The following is a 22,373-nucleotide window of genomic DNA, read 5'->3' on the forward strand; positions in this document are numbered from 1 at the left end:
CGTGAGCCCCGCGGCGGCGTCCTGGGGGGGGCCTTAAAGGCGCAGCGCCCCGACACCGCGCGGCCGGAAGGGGCGAGGAGGCCGCACCCCCCCCCCGGCCCCACCGCGCTTGGTACGGCCCCGGCGCGTCACGGGGCCGCGCTGCCCCCCCCCGGCCCCTCCTCCTTCCGGCGCCATGGCGGTGAGCGGGACGCGCGCGGGGCCGGGGCTGGGGCCGGGGCGGGCACTGCCGGGGCCGGGCGGGGGGGGGGTGCGGGTACCGGGGGGATACCGGGGGGGGGCCGGGGGTTGCCGGGGCCGGGGCCGGGCTCGTGACCGCGCCCCGCGGTCCGGGCAGGCAGCGGCTGGGAGCGGCCCCGTGCGGCTCCGTGCGGCTCCGCTCCCGGTGCCCGCTCAGGCTCCGCTCCCCGCTTCCCAGGAGCGCAAGGGCACGGCCAAGGTTGATTTCCTGAAGAGCATCGAGCGGGAGGTGCAGCGGCGCTGGGACGCGGAGCGGGTCTTCGAGAGCGACGCCTCGGATGCGCGGAGCCGCAGCAGGTACGGGCCGTGTGCCCGGAGCCGTGTGCCCGGAGCCGTGTGCCCGGAGCCGTGTGCCCGGTTTTGTTCCCTCAGCAGCCGGGGGGCGCAGAAGCGGCCTCCCATGAGCGGGCCGCGCGCCCCGGCCACCCGGGGTTGTCCCGCACTGGGTCAGCATCCCCCTGCCTGGGGGCGTGAGGCGGTGCCGGGCGCCTGTTGGCCAAGGCCCAGCCGCCCTCAGCACGGTCCGGGAGCTGACAGACACGGTTCTGTTTGGGATGTTCGCCTCCTGGCGCTGGGAGCCTCTCTCGGTATGGTAGAGGAGTGGCAGGGCCTGGCAGCCCCCAGCCAGGAAGGAGCTCGCCTTTACCTGCGGCGTGGCCCCGCTCTGCTGCTGAGAACAGAAAATCCTGTACCAAACACCTCGGGTCCTGGCGTAGGCCAGCCTGGTGTGCTTTGTGTATAAACGGGCAAAGGCCGCGTGTGTGCTCATTGCACAGATGAGGAGCTGTGATCTGTTTTGGTGTACGAGCTGTGTTGACGCTGTGTGACCTGTTCGTTAGTCACAGGGCTTTGCTTGGGACTCCTCTTGTTGTGAGCTGCGGCTTCAGCAGTGTTGGTGTCGGGACTGCGCAAATTGTGACTGACACATCTGCCCCTAAACGGGTCGGAGGAGTTGAATCCTAAATCTAGGAGGCGTAATAAAAGTGGTTGTGTGGGTACGCTTGTTGTTAGCGTTGTGGAGTCTTTTGTGGCTTAAGAGTAACGCAGTCTGAAATGCAGGGTTGTAATTGGTACCGAGTTTCTGACGCAAATGAACACAGTAGGGCAGTTTGCAATACTGAGCAACTGTGAAACTTCAGCGTTCGCTGTGACTACGTATGCACACCCTATAAATCAAGAAAAGCTGCTTCGCTGACTTGATTTTGTTATATTCCAGGTAAAACTGTGTGTGTTTACTTCAGGGCTTTGTCAGAAACTTCTGTTTTCAGAAAAGAGCTGATACTACTGCAAGCTACCCTAGAAGAGAGAGAGAGAGAGAGAGAGAGAGGTGCTGCCATGTACATTGCCGCAGTCGTTGCTCATGTAGTCACGGCAGGACCTGATGCTGTGCAGGAAAAAGCTTTACTTGCGATGCTTTTTGTTAAGTTGAGCTCTTGAAGCTCCGTGGTAGTGTGATAGAACTGCTGTAAGAGATTTGGTGCCATTTGTGCAATATTCAGTCCTAGGAAGTGCTGGCAGAAACGTCCGCATCAATATTAAATAGCAGTTATTCAGAGAAAACCAGCCAGGAGAGATGACTTATAATGTGCTTGATCGCTTCCAAAATTCAGGCTTAATAAATTCTTTGATATAATCTCTGCTTATGCTTAAGGGGATTCCCGAGGAAAAAAGATGCCCCTTCCTTAACGGGATGGTGTTCCACCACAGCTCTTCTTTGGGTGCTTTACCAGCTGATGATGGTTTTGTTTTATTTCAGTTACCTGACCTCAGGTCCAATCACTGCATTTCGTTGCATTTCTGCTTCCTTGCTTAAAGCTTCCTCTGCGAATGTAACTTCTGTGTGTTTCTAGAGGTGCTGTGCCTCAACCACTTCTTGTTTTTTGCAGTTTCCATTTCATAATGCCCTTGTTAGGATTAATTATGTTCTTTCATTTTTTTAAAACAAAATTCCTTTTGTTGGCATTATCTGCATGTGAATCTGTACTGAGTTATCTAGGCATTTTCCAGTCCTTGTTGGTGTTTGTCACTTCAAATTCATTTGAACTACTATGAATTTCACTGTGTTTTTCTTATTAGTTTTTTTTTTTTTTTTTAATGGAGCATTCTACTTTTAATCTGTGCTGATTTCAGTTAACGTAACACTTTCCTTTGATAACTGCCATCTGGTCTTGTGGTGGAATATTCCCAAGCTGCTATCTGCCTGTTATAGAAGGTGCTTCTTTTGTTGTTTAATTTCCTCCCGCTTGATTGGTTTCATTACTAACCCAAGATAATAACTAACGTGCTATAACAGGTGGCAGCTTCTTAAGCTATAATATTTTGCAAGTAAAGTAAGTGCAAAGGCGGAGGCAGAAATTTCAAATGGCCCAGATATCTAGAAATTATCTTAGATGTTTTCAGGGGTCAGATTACGGCAATATGTATTCAAAATGCTGTGCAATAATACTACTGTTGGATATTAAGTGATTATTTACAGCATACCACTAGTAAAGCTGAACTCAGGCAGTGGGAGATTAAATAAATTATTTCTGTAAGCCTTTGCAGTAGTTGTTTAGAGAATCAGGATTAGAAGTTCCTGACTTTGGAAGATGCGTCAGAGTTTCTTTGAACTTTTGTCAGAGTTTCTTTGGGATGTCAGTCTGAGATTTTTTTTTTTTTACATATGATAAAACTTGTTAGTATAGCAGTGGTTTACAATCAAAGACTCATGATATTGCAAGAAAAAAAAGTATTTTAATGTCGTTGTGAGCTGATGATATGGGAACATACCTAGATGTTAACTGTATTATTCATGCTTTTCCTGGTGCTCACTTTTGAAGGATGTTTCTATGTTTGTATGTTTCAATTCTTTGATTTTCTTTTCAGCAAAGGAAAGTACTTTGTTACTTTTCCTTACCCCTACATGAATGGACGACTTCACCTGGGACACACATTTTCTTTATCCAAATGTGAGGTAAAGTTTTCCATCGCTAATACCTTTAAAGGCTACTTTTAAAGGAGCTAATGCTACTTTTGTAGTTACGTGCTAATTTTATAGTTAAATGTCAAGCTAATGGAATGCCTTGCTAATTACTTCGTAGATTCAATCATGATGTATTCAAGTTTCCTTTTTTCATATTTCCGGAAGCAATATTGGTGGTTGAAAAGAAAGACTACATATCACTTTTTTTTTCAATTTATTCTGGGAAACTAGAATACAGGTGTTTCCTCTGGTTCTTCCTTCATGTTTGCAGGTGTTTTTAGGAGGTGCTGCTTCCTATTGTTTGTTTAGCTGCTAATTAGCACAAACTTCACAAAGAACCTTATTGTCTTTTTTGTTTGTGAATACTGTGCTCTGTTACCTGTATGTTAACAGGTTTTAGATACTAATGGATAGGATTCCACAAAATTCATTTCTTCTTTCCGTTCTTCACTAGTCAAAAACAGTGAAGTGAAAATTAGAAGGCTTTGTACTCTAGGCAGCCAGTCAGTGGCAGACCTGGTAACAAAATGTGTTTTTACCTTTTCCTACAATGGGCTTCTTAGATGCTGTTGGCTGCATTCGTTTCTCTTAGTAGCTTCATGTGGAAAAGGAATTACATCTACGTTTTAGGAAGGGTGTTGATTTAGCCCTCTACCATTCTTATTTCATGTGTTTCGTTTTTCCACTTTTTATAGTTCGCAACTGGGTATCAGCGGCTAAAGGGAAAGAGTTGTTTGTTCCCATTTGGCCTACACTGCACGGGGATGCCTATCAAGGTAAGAGTTACTGAGGGCTTTTTCTCATGCTTTCTATGTGTAAAGGTGCTTGGAGCATTGACTGCTGTCTGTCTGGAACATTATGGTAATTTATTCAAAAAAATGATTAAGACAGTGTGATTTGGAACCTGAATTTGTAGTAAAGATGTGTTTTGTGCTTGAACTATGCAGTGTGACGTTCTAGAAAATAAAATGCTTCAAAATTAAGTCCAAGTAGTTTTCTTTCATTTGCAAGTAAATCCTCACTGTAAGCATCATCCTGCCCCGGCAGGCTTTCTTTAAGTTGCAAGGTGTCCCAGAAGGTCATGCAACTTCCAGTAAAAGTTGAAATGTTGTAGTAGAACACAGTGTTATCAGTAGAAACTGATCCTTGTCAGGTGCTTCAATCATAGCTATGGAAAAGTACTGATAGTCTACCAATAACTCTATTTAGGCTTGTGCAGATAAGCTAAAAAGAGAAATGGAATTATATGGCTGCCCCCCTGAATTTCCTGATGAGGAGGAAGAGGAAGAAGATAATTCTGGTAAAAAAGAAGAAGAGGTTATCATCAAAGACAAAGCAAAAGGGAAAAAGGTAAAGTTGATTAAACAAGGACTCAGGATTGGCAGCTGTGCTCACAAAGCTTCAAAGTATGCATTGTAGTTTGGTGTTCCTCCTACACACACTTCAGAGAAGCCTGTGATAAAAAATGTTTTGATTGTTTTTTCAAGATAACTTTGTCCTTTTAAGGTTAACTTGAAAAAAAATGCATTTACTGCATGGTTCCAGAGATACCACTTTAATACATGAAAACTTAATGATAAGCTGGTGCACTGTTTGATAGCCTCCTAAGAGAAATCAGATCATCCGGAGTAATATAATACCTGAATGCTTTGCTGCACAGAGCATTCACAAACTATGAAATAACCCTGCTTTCTTAGTGGTAGGGGTTAGATGTGCTATTCTGAGTACTCTATTGTAAATGCCCTAAGGAAAATAATTCAAAATACTGTGATTTATCCAATTTTTAAGAGATGTATGATTTTGTGAGTATCACAAGGCAAGGAAAGAATCAAGTCCAGGAAAACTTTAGAGGTGTTCTAATCTGTACTATTTATTCCAAATAGATTGTTGCAGTATAAGTATTAGATTGAGGATTCTGCCTGTTATGCATCAACAGTAGGTAGGATCTTGATTGCTCTTGCAGATAGTTCCAGTTGGGTGGAGATGTAAGATAGACAAAGGACAATAGCTGGAAAAAGTAGTATGACCAAAGTACCAGCAGAAAAGGCTTTTATTACAAGGATTTGGTATAGGACTGCTCCACCTTTTCATGGTAAAAATACACATTTGTTTGACCAGCACATCAATTAGCTGGTCATTTCTTGCCAGTGTCTCATGGCACATGTTTTCTGCAGATGTATCCTGATATCAAAGCATGTATCGAAGCATGTATCAGTTGAAAAGAAGGGGAGGGTACAAAATTGTGTATACTTGAACATGAGCTAGGAAACGAAATACTGTAGATCAAACTGTAATTGTCTTCACTGCTTGTGAAAGGCAACTAGAATATTCACATTAACTTCTATATCTGGAAATAGAAACCACAATGTAAGTGGAGGGGAAAATGCACTAGAGCATATGAAGGTATTGTCAATGTGAGAACATGCATTTTTTTTTTTTTTTCTAATCACAATTCTTCTGTTAGAGTAAGGCTGCTGCCAAGACTGGGTCTTCCAAATACCAGTGGGGAATTATGAAGTCTTTGGGTCTATCTGATGAAGAAGTCATTGGTTTTTCTGAAGCTGAGCATTGGCTGGATTATTTCCCTCCCCTTGCTGTCCAGGATCTGAAGAGCATGGGATTGAAGGTAACTGTATGAAATCTAAAATTCAATTATGGAAGCAGCCATACTTGACTTGTTACTACATTTGTGGATATGCTTTTGTCTTAACACATCAGCTCTGAAAGACCAAACACATGCACATTGCTCCCTTAGTATGATATGTACTTGCAATATGTTTTTGGAGAAAAGTGTCTTTTTTAGTTTTAAATTTATGGTTTTACCGTAATTCAAATTTCCTTCAATTTCTTTATTTACTTACAAATACTCTTTATTTAGAGTATTTTTTATTTATTTTACTCTTTTTTTACTTACAAAAACTCTTACAAATTTCCAGGTGGATTGGAGGCGTTCTTTCATTACCACAGATGTTAACCCTTACTATGATTCCTTTGTACGATGGCAATTCCTTACCTTAAGAGAAAGAAATAAGATTAAGTTTGGGAAACGGTAAGTCTGCCATGAGTTTGTGAGTTTGGATGAACTCAGCTTTATAAAACATGGAGACCTGTGAAATGTTTCTAGAACTTGCCTATGACTCGAATTAAACTAAAATCCTTTTATTTCAAATGCCCTATATACATTGTAACATAGTGTCTTTATTGTGCTAGCTGCCTTTGTGAAATAGCGTCCCTGTGTTTTAGTTTGACAACAGATGCCAACTCAAAGTAAGGTCAATACTAAAAGCTCTGGCAAAATCTTACTGACGGCAGTGGAAACAGAGGCAAAATTTGAAAATACCATTTAGGGAATTTCCTTTTAGGAAAATCCCTAAAAATTAGGAAATATATAGGGAATCTCCCTTTGGATACGAAGCTTTTTTTCCTTCTCTTCATCTATAGATTATAGTACTTACTACTAAGTGAACATACACCTTTTTTTTTAGATACACAATTTATTCTCCAAAAGATGGACAGCCTTGCATGGATCATGACAGGCAAACAGGAGAGGTAATATTTTTAGTTGACATTTTTATGCGTTGCTTATGGTTCTTAAATACTGAATGGAAAAAATGTATCTTGGTCAAATGTATTTTGTACATACTGTACTATCTGTTCTCAGTTGTCAGTACCTGTGAAAACTGAATGAACTCCACTGTTGAGAATACTTATCCTGAACTATGGATAGTATTTTTCACTGTAGCTATTTTCTGTGATTATCTGGCAATTTGTGCCACCAACATCACTACAGTGTATCATTATCTATTTGTTGAAACAAAACAAAAAGCTTTTGTTATGTTGCTGAGATAGTTGCTGTCATGAATAAATTTTCAGACGGAGGAATAAAATAGAACCTCTCTTTTCAGACTGCGTTTTATTAAGCAGCCATTTCTATCAATAGAAATATGATTTTCTTTGAAGAAACAACTGGTGCTTTCAACAGCGTTTGTGTTAGGTGACTACAGAATAGAATTTATTTTCTTTATTGCTTGAGTCAACTTCGTATATTGATCGGTGCATTGTTTATGTGAACTGTAGGGTGTCGGACCTCAAGAATATACTCTAATAAAAATGAAGGTGTTAGAACCTTACCCAGCAAAATTAAGGTAGGTCTTGAATTCATAATGGCAATTAACTTCCATCTTATGGCCAGAAGTAACCATTAAATTAGTTTGTTCTACCTAATGCAGAATTTAATTTCGTAGTGTTATTTCTGTCATGCAACGACTTGGTCTCTGTTTTGAGCTGCCATATTCACTAATCTGTGTGGAACACAAATTGGGAGTTCAAAAACAAAGTTAAATTAAAAGCCCCACAAAGAAGCTAATGAGCCACTTTCATCCCTTAGGAAATGTTACTTACAGTGCATATTAGCTTAAGAGCATGTTTTATATTACCCTGAATGTTTTTATTTTGGTGACTTATAAAATACTTTTTCCCCCCCCCAGTGGCCTAAGAGGAAAAAATATCTTCTTGGTGGCTGCTACGCTCAGACCAGAGACCATGTTTGGACAGACTAACTGCTGGGTTCGCCCAGATATGAAGTACATCGGCTTTGAAACTGCGAATGGGGATATTTTTATCTGTACACAAAGAGCTGCCAGGAACATGTCCTACCAGGGCTTTACAAAAGACAATGGAGTCGTACCTGTTGTCAAGGAACTGATGGGAGAAGTAAGCATCTTGCAGCTTGTGGGCCAGGTTTATCTACTCCTGTGAAGCTTATACTTAGAAAGGTGGTTGTAGAATTCTGCTTATAAAGAAAATAGAGGAACTACAAAAAAAAAATCTGAGTGTCAAGTAACTTGAAAACAAAAATTAAAAATGCAAAAGAGCTTCTTTGGCAGCTACTACTACATTTGGGAGATTAACCAGATGCACTGTCTCATTGACAAATGCATTACTGTTGCCTTAGCAGTACTGATAAATGAATGATTTAAGTAGCGTTTTTGTGTGTGCTGCAAAGAGTGATGACTTCTCTGTACTAGGAGTGGAAAAAGAAAAGTAACAGCTGTAAGGTATTATGTGAGAAAGACTGGTGCTGAAGCTTCCATCTTTCTGAATACAGCTTTCTTAGTTTTGTAGTTGAATGTTAATTTTTGGTATTTATGGAGAACAGAAATTAAAGGGTAGTAAAAGCATGGTTAGAGGCATTTGTTCATCCTAACCCAGAGTACCTTCATGCTGTTTACCTCATTTGATCTTTGTTCACTAAAATCTTTCCATCCTTCTTGATCCTGCTTTGCATTAAGTAGAAAGCACACTTTTTTTTTCTTCATTAGTAGAGATGATATGGATCCAAGCAAATTAGAGAGGGAGAAGACAACTGCAGCACCTAGACTACCTCTTGTCAGTGCATAAGTCTCGACTATATGCTTTTACTGCCTTTTAGTTTAATCTAGCTTTCAAAAGTGGTTAGCTAATTCTTATAAAACACAACATAGAATAGATTCAGTTGGAAAGGACCTACAAAGGTCATTGAGTCCAACTGTCAGACTACTTTGGGGCTTACCCAAAGTTAAAGCATATCATTAAAAGCACTATCCAAATACCTCTTGACTGATGCCTCGTGCCTGTCCATGTCCACCTCTCTAGGAAGCCTGTTGCAGTGGCTGCCTACCCTCTTGATAGTGTCTTGATGCTGATGTGATCAAAATATTTGGACACAAACTGTTTTCCTGCTTCTTATCTTTTTTCCAGCTCTAGACTTTCTATTTCAGTAATTTTGCTTTGCTCTATATTATTTTGTGTATATTATCTGCCATTTGATTTTTTGACTAGTAAATAGTCCATGTATTATCTCAAATGGTACACAGATGCTTTTCTTCTCCTTGTCTAACAATACATGTAGTTAATTTGTTTATAATATGTGGGGAATGCCAGCAAGTTTAAAATACTATCAGCAAGCAGAGCTTACTCAGACTGAAAAAGTGCTCTTTATAGTAATTATATTCTTTTGCCCCATGTAGGAGATTCTTGGTGCTGCACTTTCTGCACCTCTCACCACCTACAAAGTTATATATACTCTTCCCATGCTCACAATCAAGGAAGATAAAGGTAACGTTGCAACAGCTTTGTGCCTAAGCCTGTTTGATGCACACCGTACATCATGTTGTCAGTATGTTAACTAATTTTTTAATCTGTTTTATCTTTTTCTTTGTCAAGGAACTGGAGTGGTAACAAGTGTCCCTTCTGATTCTCCAGATGATCTTGCCGCCCTGAGAGATTTGAAAAAAAAACAGGTCAGTCTCGTACCTGAATCACTTTTCTTTCTATTTCCTTTCCAGAGTGTGGAGCAACAGAAGTGGATATCCAGTGGGTAAAACGAAACTCCCTTTGGTGGTTGTTCTGCCATCTCTAACTTCAAATCGAAATAGTTAAACAATAAAATAAAACCAGCTGAGGTCAGCAAAGTTTTTATTCTCGGTCTTCAAGGAGGGTTATGAATGAGAATGATGTCACTTCTGTATCTTAACATACAGAGAAAAGTGTCAGTGAAATAGAAATGAATTCCTGTTGTGAAAATAACTTCCAGAGATGAGAACTCTGTATGAATTCAAAATTTCAAATGCATTTCAGGTGCGTAGAGTAGCTGTTGCTATCACAGCTTCAGAAGGGCATCACTGTCTAAACAGTTGTCCACTGGCTGTTGAAGTTCCGTTCTACACAGCTCTAGTGTGGCTTTTTCCATCTTAGAAATGTATACTTTCTGATAGAAAATCACGTGAAAATGAGACCAGAATTAATGTCAGGTGCGAGAAATGGTGAGCATGAAGAGAAGTATTTTTGTCTGTTTTATAATAAGATATTGTGTCCATGAAAGACACTAAAAACCTTCAAAGATAGAAAAGTTTACTTCTATTCATGTTGTGTTTTTTCTGACTTTCAAAGGCTTTCAGAATGAAGTATGGCATTAAAGATGAAATGGTCCTGCCATTTGAACCGGTGAGTACACCCAGCTGTGTGCATCTGCAGTGCACATGGCTTTGTATTCACTGATGAGAAATGTGCCAGAACTGCCTGCCTCTCTCAGAATTTCTATCTGATTTCTCCCGAACTTCTACTTTTCAGATGAAAGAGATTGAAAATCCAATGTTTTCGTGTTTTGTTACAGTAGTAATATTTGGTCTGTTAGGGTTTGCAGTCAAGATTTATTATTCTGTGCTATACCAGAGTTAAATAAAAGTACCAATTTTTGTGGAAATTACTGTTTTGGAGAAAGTGCATCATTATATTGATAACCTATTGGTTGGTTAAAACTTAAAATAACTATCTTGTTATCTGCATCTGTTCTGTGCAAAGGGCTGAAGTCCCTTCCTATTAACACAGACTCACGGCTGAATCAGTTTTCATTGGAAAACAGGTGATGGGTAAAGCTCCCCCAGCATTCCGTATTACCCTTGCTTCCACAGGCTAGCTTCAGTGCTGGTACAACTTGGTACTGGCATGATGTGAGGAGATAAAAGTGGGTTATTGTTGGTGGGAGAGCAGATCAGAAGTCCCAGCAGGGACTACCAAGAGTTCTTGAGCTGATCAGTGGAAGTGCACCGATACGCCTGTGTAATTTGATTACTAATAGATGCTGCAAATTTACACACAGAGTAGCGCAATGTGGTAGAAGTTGGCCCTTGTCTTAGCAGCTGCTTCTGTTGTCATTAAGGCCGTTTAATACTGCTTTTTGCCAAGATATCATTCAGCACAAACACTGTGCAAGTAATAACCGCCTCTTGTTTCCCTTCTTGATCTCTGGTTCAAACTCATGTTAGCCTAAGGCCTGCAAATCAAGCAAAATATTGTCTCTTGTTCAGTGCATCACTTCTTGTGAAGTACATCAAATCTAGAAGATGAATCCTTGTGTAGAAATTGCATTGAAATAACTTAAAGTCAATATGCGACACTGTTTTGTTAATTCTCAGGTGCCCATCATCGAAACGCCAGGATATGGCAACCTTTGTGCTTCATCAGTCTGTGATGAGCTCAAAATTCAGAGCCAGAACGACAGAGAGAAACTTGCTGAGGCCAAGCAGAGAGTATACCTGAAAGCATTTTATGAAGGAGTAAGTAATAAAAGATTTGGCTTAGTTTGATTGGGAGAAAAAAATATCATGGGGCAAGGTAAATAAATAATAATAATAAAAAAAGAGCAGGAAAGAGGGAGTTTTTTTTTTTTTCCAAGAGTCCATTTTACATTAAGAATTTTTCAGCAGTTGCATTCTACAGTTGGAGGAGTTGTGTAGAAATGAAGAAAGAACAGAGAAATGTATGAATACAAACCGAGGCTCATAATTTGGTTTCTTAGCAAGTGGTCACGTTAAAGAACTGATCAATTTTGTTAAAGTATTGATTTGGAAACTGATAGGGAAAGATGGCAATACATTTTTTTTTTTTTTTTTATCTACTTGTGTAGTGGGTTACTGTGATGTAATCCTCAGCCGTTTTTTTGTAAACTGGAAAGAATTTGCTGTTCCTACTAGCCATGTGGGGTTGTCTATATGCATGTATACAACTTTGTTTTAGGTAAAGAAGATTGTCTATTAAATAAAACCAACCAACCAACCAAAAAAACAACCAACAAACAACCTGGAAGCTTGATTCCTATTTGTGCACATCAAAAATCCAGTAATCACTATTTCTTTCTTAGATCCAAAGCCGTACTGCACCTATTCCTTCTTAATTTAAAAACAATCAACTCTCTTTACTCCTCTTTTACAGGTAATGTTGGTGGATGGATACAAAGGACAAAAAGTTCAAGATGTCAAGAAACTTATTCAGAAGATGATGGTGGATAACGTATGTCATAGAATGCACGCAGCTTCTCCTAAATCATCCATTTTGTCTTTTTTCACAGTAACAGTCTCTGAAGAAACCTCTCTTTTGTTCTGCAGTCCTCTCAGTGGTGCTTAGGGGTAGCTACAGAGTATATTGTACTGCTCAAATCGCTTGTGTTCTTTTGTTAAGTGGGATGAATAGCTTAAGTAGAGACATCTTATTCCCTGCTTCATCCCATCACCTTGTCTAGGAAATATTTTGGTCTGATTTTCATCTTTGATATAGCTGTGAAGATACTGAAAGTATAGGATCTGAACTTAAAGGCTCTTTCAAGTAGAAGTAAAGGGTAGTCATTACATGCAGACACCCCATGTCTGGGTGGGGATCATCAAGCAGAGGAGAAAGAGTAAATGAACAATGATTGTCATTTCTCTGGTAAGATTTTTCCTAGTGAGGACTGGAAGTGAGAGAGTAATCTGTTACTTTGTCACTATTAGCTTGTCATTTTGGCACTGTATGTTCAGCTTGTAACATAACACTTTATACTGTTTCATCCTGTATCAGAATGTATAGTCTGTGAAGGAAGAATTAAAGCTCACCATTCTATTTTTATTTGCCTTCCCAACCTTTTTTTTTTTTTTTTTTTTAATAGTAGCTGTGATTTGTTATATTTTTTAGATTCTGTTGTAAATAACTTTTTCCCAAGAATATTTTCAACTGCTAGGGGCATAACTAACGAGTAAGATTTTTTGCTTCTGTCCTCCTTTTTGTAATGAATGGAGACATTCTTCACAGAATTATGTGAACTGACACATCTAGGAGGTACATAGTCAAATGTTATCCTTATTTTACTGAAGCAAATACTGAGGTAGACAGCCAGTGCAGTTATGAAGACCATGCAATAAATGTTGTAAAACAAATTAGAATAAAGATGGTGGTTTTTAGATGTGAGGGTTTTCAAGGCTCTGATAAATTAGCTTTATTGCCCTTTATCTTGGCTGTATTGCCCTTTTAGGTGTATAATGATCTCTTCCCATAGGATGAAGCCATGATTTTTATGGAACCTGAGAAACAAGTTATATCAAGGTCCTCTGATGAATGTGTCGTGGCCCTTTGTGACCAATGGTAAGCAAAGTAAATCTGTAGTTAAAGCATTACTGTCAAGTTATATCCAACTTGCTGATTGCTGTGTTATGATAAACTTTTCATGGCTGTAGGTATTTAGATTATGGTGAAGTGGGCTGGAAGAAACAGACGTCAGAGTGCTTGAAACATCTAGAGACGTAAGTTATCAAAGCAGATGTAAAGAGGAGTGATTGTGTGGTGGTGGTGGTGGTCTAAGAATACTGAGAGGAGTGATTAGTAATAGCTCATTGCTTACAGGTTTTGTGAAGAGACTAGAAGAAATTTTGAAGCTACTTTAGGATGGCTACAAGAGCATGCGTGCTCAAGGACGTATGGGTTAGGTAAGCAAAAAACTTATTTGCTCACTCATTGCTTCATGAGCATGGTACTCATTACTTCATTTGGAAGGCTGAAGCATACCTTGGATCCAAAATGGTACAGTTAAGTCTGTTCTATGCTTATCCAATTTAAATCTTGACACAATATCCCAGAGAAGGCACCCGTTAACTCGTAAACTCGTGGGGCTATGGATAATCTCTGGCATTTTGTTTTTTGACTGGGCAGTTGATTTGGAATGGATCTTAGCAGAAGGGACTAATTCCATTTCTTGGGTGTTCTCCTCAAATGATGACTAGCCTTTGGCATGTGTAGCCTGCAAGGTATGTAAGCAGGTGCAGCTTGACATGGGACAGCTGTTATAACTGCATTATAACCTGCAACAAATAATCATGAATTAACATTTGTTTGTCAGTTAGTTAAGATGCTGGCTACAAAAATAGCAAGTATTTTCTATTGAATAAAACTTTCAAATGCACAGATTTCTTTTAAAGGATTTTTAAATGTGTAAGCATGAGTACTTGCAGAAGGAGAGAGATTCCACTAAAAGTCACGAACTGCTTATGTATGCTTGAATGTCTTGCTTGTTAGACCTGCAAGTAGGGATGATGCTGGCTGTGTCTGATACCAGGCTTCCATCTTTTCCAGGTACCCGTTTGCCTTGGGATGAGCAGTGGCTGATAGAGTCTCTCTCTGACTCAACTATCTACATGGCCTATTACACAGTTGCTCATCTGTTACAAGGAGGGAACCTGAGCGGCCAGGGAGAATCTCCTCTAGGCATTAGGTAAGGAGAGTGAATCACTGAATTTGCTTGTTTAATTTTGTGTCCTCTTCTGAATTGTTCTTGACAAAGACTTGTCAAGCAGGCTGATTTGCTTTTGTGTTTAAAAAGCATTACTGTCAAAACTTAACTTACTTGTTAGATAAGTTGTAGCAATGCTATAGAGAAATACAAAGGAAAAAGGGAAGTAGTACTGTGGCCGGAGAGTGGGAAGGAATGTCCTTGAGAGCAGAACCTCTCCTGTGTTCAAACCTCTCAAATTACAGAGAGGTTACCTACATCCTAGTAGTGTCTGGGAACAAACTTTGGAGTGAGCATCCTTAGCACTGAATTATAGATTTGATGTATGTAATTAAGTACCTAAAGTTGCATTGTGCTATTACATGAGTTGATAACTCAAGTTGTTTTTAGTATTAGCAAATACTTTTTTTTTTTTTTTTTTTTGACTAAGACTAACACTGTGGGGTACAGTAAATAAGGGATTCATGGCACATCATGTCATTTATCATTCAGATACACCAATCTTTAGCACCAAACATAGAAACGAAGTCACAGCACCCAATAGTAAGTTAAAGCATAGAGCAGTAACCACCTGCTAAAGCAGAAAACTGGTGCATATATGGCTATTCTGAACTGGTGGTGTTGTCTGTCATTTGAACTGTGTTTAACATGTGCAAAAGTAGTTTGAATTCAGAAGGGTTTTTTTTCCTCTCTGTGTAATACAGGGCCAAAGCACCTTAGTAGATATTAAAAGATGGTAAATGTGGATTTGACATTTAGTTTGAAATGTTTTCAGGTAGTATATGGTAGACTCCAGTGAAATTCTAAGAAGCTAGGAATAAAAAACTATGTAAAACAATTTCCTTTAACTTGTGGATCCTACTTCCAGTAATTGTTGGAATGTGTCTTATTTGGTAGTAATTTTGAATGGATTTGGTATCCCAGCTCTGTGTTGGTAATGAGGGGTGGGGGGCACACAGGAAGCGGGACACATTTTTCCATGTAGGAGGGTGATTTTGAATTGTACGGAAATCTTCTTGTATTCCTGCTATTCTACTTTCATAGAAACCAGAAGGAATGACAATATGACCCAGTGCAAGCAATGCAGAGAAACTTATGTACTAGTAGGTTTTCATTACAGAATTAAGGTCACAAGTGGTGCCTAGAGGGGAGGGCATTTGTAAAATAAATGGGTTTTCAGGACGTTCAAGATTATACTTTAATTATTAATTGCTTTTTCTTTACGGAAGTCCTTATGGTTATTAGGAAATATCAAAGGGCATTTTAAGCAGGGCATGGCCTGAGCTGGTACATCTGAGCTCTGATTTTGTATTTGATGTTTGACTCCTTCAATTTTGAGCAAAATACCTATATTTTTTTTTTTTCGTGTTTGCTTTTCAAATGTGGAGTATGTTGTGAGAATGAATCAACAGATTTAAGAAGTTTTATTCAAAATGCTGTGGCTTGCAAGAGGAGTTTTTAATCTCAGATTGAGATGTCAGTGATTTTGTGCAGGGCACATCAAATGAGCAAAGAAGTTTGGGATTACATCTTCTTCAAGGCAGCTCCATTTCCTAAAACAGATATTCCAAAAGAAAAGTTGGACAAGCTGAAGGAGGAGTTTGAATTTTGGTATCCTGTGGATCTCAGAGTCTCTGGCAAAGATCTTGTTCCAAATCATCTCTCATACTACCTCTATAATCATGTGGCTATGTGGTCAGATCAAAGGTAAGTTTGGAACCAATGTAAAACAAAGGTGTGCAGGAGATAAAGCTGGAGTGTTTTTATTTTTGATGTCTTTGCTAATTTTTTCGATGACCTAACATTCAGGATTAGCTTAAAATCTTATTCTTTATATTGCAGTATTTTTTCTACTTTCTATACTAGAAGTTATTGAAATTGAAGGCTTTTTACCCTTGTTTTTCCTTTTTTTTTTTTCCCCTAGAATTCTTTAAAGATTTTAAGATACAAGTCTTTTTTTTTTTTTTACATACGGATTCTAAAACACTGGCTACAACAAAACTGAAATTTAACTGCGTAATACGACTCTCAGTCAGCTTGTTGAAACCCTGTTCTAAACGCTGGAACGCTTTCATGGAGCAATCAATTTGGCAGTTTAAATCATAGCTCTAGATCAAGCCGAAGGATTTGCATGTTCTGACTAAGCAGTACCTTTTCTTGGTACCTCTTTAGAGGGTACATGTTAAAAACATGTTAAACCAGCATTGCTGTATCTTTAAGACTTTTTCTATCTTTGAGAACTGGAGAATATACAGTAGCAACATCTAGAACTATATTCATATGCAGCTGTTGAAGGAAGCTCTGGTGTTTGCCACTATTTTTCGTTTGTTTTGGCTATCTGTTGAGGCACGAAAAGCTCACAGTTAAACAGCCACATTAGAAAGAAAACATATAAAAGTAAAGAATCTTTGCTGTAGCCTTCATTCACCTTTCTAAAAGTCAAATGTATTCTGTATTCTATGGATTTTCTGGTGTTGAATCATATTCTTGTACTGAGATTTAAGTGAATTTATTATCGTTGTTTTCTTAATTACTTCTCATGAACTGTTGAAACTGTGTGTGTATATATATATAAAATATATATGTGTGTGTGCGCGTGTGTATATATATATATAGCGGTGTACTGTATAGTACAGACTGAGAATTTTTGCCAATCACACAGGGCTTTTAGAACGATGTAGTTCCTAAGCATGAATATACTGTTTGTACTGCCTTGAACCACTAGTTAAAAGTTGCCTAAAATTGTATGTAGGAAAAGGTGTTTTCTCATATGCAGTAACAATGATCATGGAGAAGGAATCTGCTTCCTCCACTGGTTGAGATATGTGGGTTTGCCCTACAGAAGACTGTGTAGCTCTATCCAGTGCTGTTGAGCAATGCTAATCACAGTCTTTTAAACTAAATATAGCTGAAGGGAGGGAGGTGAGGTAAGTGAAGTGTAATTGTCAGTGCAATGCTCCCTGCTTTGCATGTCAGCAATGGTAAGCCCTAGCCCTTATATTATATTTCTTTTCATCTTCAAAGGCACTCCTTGATTTTTTTTTAAAGCCACCTCTCCAGATACTTTTTGAAGATTCCATTTAAATTATTCATCCCAAACAGGAACATAAAATGTTTATTTTATCTTTTAAAAGGAATATTTTTACTAAATTATATGCTTTGCATCTTGTCTTCAAACAGAGAAAAATGGCCAGTAGCTGTGAGAGCAAATGGACATCTCCTTCTCAATTCTGAAAAGGTACAGTAAGGTTCTATGTATCTAGCTGTCAAAATAGGCACTTGCCAGCCAGATCGAAAAAAAATCTATCTAGGAACTTAAGAGGAAGAAATTGTGAAAACTTCAGTTCCTTCTTTGGTGCCTTTGAGTTTTTCATTCACTGGAGGCAAAGACATGCCTTTCCTCCCATACTGTCTTAACTCTTTTTCCTGTTGGCTCTTGTATTGCTTCATCAGTTTAGTGACGATTTCAGTGGATTTTTATTAAGTTTTAGGATAATTCAGAATGTAGAATGCTTTTTTTTTTTTTTGACTGCATTTTTGCTTTGTTAAGGCTTAGAGTAGGTATAAGCAGAAGAAAAAGTTTTTGTGACTAACTTTGTAATTCCAACAAGTTCTGAAATTGAACTTTATTGAATTTAAAAGTGCCTGAACCTTGGAATTTGACCTTGGAGACTGTCTAATTGAAACAAAAACAAATAATAAAAAAAAAGCAAACAAGCATAAAAACAACAACAAAAACACAAACAAGACTCTACCTCAAAAATTGATGTGGGATAAGTTGAAAATGCCAATTACAGAGTATTATTTTGATTTCAGAAATTTAGTTCAGGTAACTTTTGGGATTGAATTTTGGTATCATTTGTCCTGTTTTTCAAAGTCTGATGAATTCTAGTTCGGAACCCAAATGAGACAGAAAGCAGCTACTATTCCCATGCAGTTGTGGTGTATGCAGACCTTAGTAGTAACAATTTGTTCAGTCTCAAGAAAGTTCAGGAACTGGATCAGTACCTGCGAAATTTCGTCTCTTTGCTATGAAACATAGTTCAGTTTTACCAAACTGCTTTTGCTGTGATTCATGAGAAAATACTTTCTCAGACAATCAACACTTTCTCAGACAACAATTCTTGTTTGTCTTGCTTATCCAACAGCAAAATGAATGTAGGAGAAAAACAAGGTTTTTCTATTTCTTTCAGATGTCTAAATCTACAGGCAACTTTCTTACACTAGCTCAAACTGTTGACAAGTTTTCTGCAGATGGTAAGTATGTTTTGACCTGTTTCTGTTTTTCAATTTTAGTCATTTTGGCATCATTAATGTTTTGCTCCAGAAGGAGCAGTGGATATATTGGAGTATTTAACTGCAATAAGTCTACCACTTACCAGCTGGTTTTGTTTGAAAAGTTGAACTTCATGTAGAAAACTGGGATGTGTGTTAAGACAACACTTGTTTAAATCCAATACTTCCAATGCTGAGGCTTTCTAGAAGGTGCCTGGATGAAAACCCATTCTCGCTGGAGGTCAAAACATCAGACAAATGCTGTTGTGTGTGCATAAATGTGTGCCATGCTCTTTCTTGAATCCTCATGTTTTTTGAACAGTGATGGTACTACGCTCTTGTTGTCTGTCTGATCTTCTTCCTTTTTATAAGAAGGGCAGTGTATGCATCATGGGTAAAGGGCATCTTTTGAGATACCTCTGGTAATTGAGCTTGAGTCCCTTGCCTCCTACATCCATATCTACTGGCTAATTGCATGCCTGCCATGTTAGCTGATGTGGTTTCCTTCAGGCATGCGTTTAGCTTTGGCTGATGCTGGAGACACTGTTGAAGATGCCAACTTTGTGGAAGCCATGGCTGATGCTGGTATTCTTCGTCTCTACACGTGGGTGGAGTGGGTAAAGGAGATGATTGCAAACAGAGACAGTCTAAGAAGCGGTCCTGCTAACACCTTCAATGACAGAGTCTTTGCCAGGTACTGTACAAAGGCTAGTGTGGTTTAGTCTTTTTTTTAGTCTTGCTAGGATCATCTTTGTAGGTTTTTTTTTTTCTTTCTACAAGTTAACTAATTCCATAAAACAAAACACATTTTTGCCTCACTTCCAGAATAGTGATTGTGTCACACTACTGACATTGTTAGTGTTGCTTTACAGTGTTGCTGTTAAGTGAAGTGGACAATATTGATGATCTCACTTTCCTCCCTAGTGAAATGAATGCAGGCGTAATGAAGACGGATCAAAATTATGAGAAGATGATGTTTAAGGAAGCACTAAAAACTGGCTTCTTTGAGTTTCAGGTAGGTGATCTCTCTTCAGGTGTAGAAAACTAATACTTGCCATTTATTACTTTTGTGTGGATTTCTTTTGATCCTAACGTCTTTGATCGTTAATTGTACTGCTGAATTGGAATCCAAATTATATCAGGAAAAAAAGACCTCTTCAGTAGTCTTAAATTATAAAGGTCTTTTGGTGGCATTTTGCAAAAGTCCAGAGGTGAGCACCTGTGATGCTGCAAATAGTTCTGATATCTAATATGAGCAAAAAGCTGTTTAAAAAAAGATGCTATTGAGAAGGGTGTTTCCTTTTTGCTCCTTTGGAATAAGGAACTCTGCATAAGAAATACAGATGATAATCAACAGAATTGTTTGGAAGTAGAATGCTTTTTTGATATACTCTATAAACTGTGTCTCCAGAGTGTCTGCTGAACCATGCCACTTCATATAATTACAGAGACTCCTCTATGTGGTTCCTTTGTGTTGCAGGAGTGTGATTAAGTAGGCTGTATTGTATGCATAAGGATAGATCATATTCATTACCTTTTTTTTTTTTTTTTTACTACTTTTTAGTATTAGTAGTAATATAACTTACGATTTAGCAAGTTATTGAAAGTGCTAGTACCCGATACACAGTTGTGGATATTTTTGTATGTTACGTCTGCTCAAAAAAACACCTCTTCTTTTGAAGTACCATGCTATTGTACAATGGTCAACTGACAGCTTTACACTTGCATGCTTAAGAATGTAATTCTTTTAATAATACGTTATTGAGTTCTAAACTTGTTACATTCTAAAGGAATGTCAGAGCAAAGAATTGTTTTTCTTTAAGTGTTTCTCCATGTCAATTAATGTGTTCACAATGGTTGTTTTAACACATATAACATTATTTTAACATTAACAGTGGTTAAACTGGCTTTATTTCAGGCAGCAAAAGATAAATATCGTGAGCTGGCAATAGAGGGAATGCACAGAGAGCTGGTGTTTCAGTTTATTGAAGTTCAGACTCTGATCTTGGCTCCCATTTGTCCCCACTTATGTGAACACATCTGGTCACTGCTGGGAAAGGTACTAGTAGTATATGTTTCAGTATTGTTATTTCATTCAGAGCTAAGCTTTTGCTGATTTTTAGTAAGGCCAGTATCAGACTTGAGGATGTCATTCAAATGCAGCTAAAAGCAACATCTGTCCTATATCAGTGTATGAATTGCCTTGATAAGTCATCACCCGTATCACAGCAAGCATATTGAATTAATCTGTATATTCATGGTTACTGTAATGATATATGTAACTTTCATACAAGTCACTTTGACTATCTTCTCACTGAGAGGTGATCTAAAATTAATCCAAGCAATGAAACATTTCTACATTTATGCATGAAACTTAGCTTTTGAACTTGTGTTGGCAGGTAAAGTGGAGAAATAAGTACTTGTAAGTGAAGTTACGTGGCTATATGGCAGGTGTGCTTGTATATGTAGTCTTTAACATACTTGCAAACTGGTGCTTGTTGGCTGTACGCTTGTTCCTTTATAACTGAGTTATGGGTGGGTGCTCATTGAGATTCAAATTGTGTAAGCCAGTTTCCACTCAAGCTATAATGGTTTGAAAAACCACCAGACACTAATGTATTTTTATCTCACTGCAAGTAATTTCTTCCTTTCTTCAAAGCCTGATTCCATCATGAAAGCCTCCTGGCCAATAGCAGGTCCTGTGGATGAGATACTAATTCGCTCTTCTCAGTACCTCATGGAAGCAGCTCATGAGCTCAGACTTCGTCTCAAGAGCTTCATGGCACCTGTGAAAGGAAAGGTGAAGTGTACTAAGTCAGCCTTAAGTCTTCATACTCAGTAATTTTGGATTGCCTCAGAACTCCCTCCTGATGTTACTTTTTTTTTTTCCTATTGTTCCCTTAGAAAAGTACTAAAGAATCTCCCCAGAAGCCTTCTCACTGTACCATCTATGTGGCAAAGAACTACCCGCCTTGGCAGCACACCACCTTATCAGTTCTGCGCAAGCACTATCAGGTGACTGCTCTTGTTTCTTTGGGCTGCTTACCTGCTTTTTTGTACTCTTATTTTCTGTCTCTAAAGAAACTTATAATCTGTAACTTGCTACCTAATTACTTAAATATGAGGCAGTTTTGATTTCCTTTATGCTTTTATATCTGTCTAGTAGTTTTCAATGCTTAATGAAGATGTTTGGAGGAACACCACTGATTGAACAGTATGACCTTGTTCCTTTTGACAATTTGAGTGAAAACTGGCCCATGTTATGTTATTTTTCATTTTTAAATTGATAGACTTTTAAAATATTCTCTTCCCCAGGAGTATTTTTGAGGCAGTGTTGTTGACTAAGAGATTAATGTTACTATGCAAGTGGGCTTAGAAGCATTTTGTGATCTCTAAGTAGGTGTATACCATTCAGTGATGTTGCAAGAAGCATGTTGAAATGCAATATATCTGTTATAAGCAGAAGAAATTAACTTCTGTGAAAGCAGAAGAGTCTGCTTCTGATGTGCAAACTGGTGAGAATGGCTTTTGGCATGCTGATGAACCATCATCTTTTTCAGCTTAAACAATTGGTGTTGTAGCTGATAGATGAGAGTTACTACTCTCAACGTGCAATATTGAGTTAAAGCAATGCTCTTCAAGTAAAACTTTTCTTTAGAGTATTAAGTTTGGGGAATTGTATAGCCTTTCTTGTATCACTATTGAATTCTGCTGTTCAGTCTGATGCACTGACTTGGAGTGTTGGCAAATATCTGAACTGTGAATGCAAAATATAAACAATTTGGGAAAACCACTGCATGAAAATCTGCTTGAGGCAAGACT

At 38.7% G+C, this 22,373-nt stretch overlaps 1 protein-coding gene across 1 annotated transcript in view; it reads left to right on the forward strand.

The window, feature by feature from the left end:
- The first annotated feature begins 47 nt into the window (after positions 1-47).
- LARS1 (leucyl-tRNA synthetase 1) overlaps positions 48-22,373 on the forward strand; it is a 27,975-nt gene continuing 5,649 nt past the window's right edge. The window contains exons 1-27 of the mRNA XM_068697700.1: positions 48-181; positions 419-537; positions 3,106-3,193; positions 3,898-3,978; positions 4,412-4,552; positions 5,667-5,828; positions 6,139-6,251; positions 6,688-6,751; positions 7,280-7,347; positions 7,690-7,915; positions 9,211-9,298; positions 9,407-9,483; positions 10,133-10,186; positions 11,158-11,298; positions 11,954-12,031; positions 13,050-13,135; positions 13,228-13,293; positions 13,394-13,476; positions 14,120-14,258; positions 15,771-15,983; positions 17,457-17,514; positions 18,470-18,533; positions 19,062-19,245; positions 19,476-19,566; positions 20,470-20,610; positions 21,211-21,351; positions 21,456-21,566. Of these exons, the coding sequence (XP_068553801.1) occupies positions 176-181; positions 419-537; positions 3,106-3,193; positions 3,898-3,978; positions 4,412-4,552; positions 5,667-5,828; positions 6,139-6,251; positions 6,688-6,751; positions 7,280-7,347; positions 7,690-7,915; positions 9,211-9,298; positions 9,407-9,483; positions 10,133-10,186; positions 11,158-11,298; positions 11,954-12,031; positions 13,050-13,135; positions 13,228-13,293; positions 13,394-13,476; positions 14,120-14,258; positions 15,771-15,983; positions 17,457-17,514; positions 18,470-18,533; positions 19,062-19,245; positions 19,476-19,566; positions 20,470-20,610; positions 21,211-21,351; positions 21,456-21,566 (2,883 nt within the window). The 5' untranslated portion in view covers positions 48-175. The remainder of the gene's footprint in view (positions 182-418; positions 538-3,105; positions 3,194-3,897; positions 3,979-4,411; positions 4,553-5,666; positions 5,829-6,138; positions 6,252-6,687; positions 6,752-7,279; positions 7,348-7,689; positions 7,916-9,210; positions 9,299-9,406; positions 9,484-10,132; positions 10,187-11,157; positions 11,299-11,953; positions 12,032-13,049; positions 13,136-13,227; positions 13,294-13,393; positions 13,477-14,119; positions 14,259-15,770; positions 15,984-17,456; positions 17,515-18,469; positions 18,534-19,061; positions 19,246-19,475; positions 19,567-20,469; positions 20,611-21,210; positions 21,352-21,455; positions 21,567-22,373) is intronic.

Source organism: Anas acuta, chromosome 14 (genome assembly GCF_963932015.1).
Source record: "Anas acuta chromosome 14, bAnaAcu1.1, whole genome shotgun sequence".
NCBI classification, from domain to species: domain Eukaryota; kingdom Metazoa; phylum Chordata; class Aves; order Anseriformes; family Anatidae; genus Anas; species Anas acuta.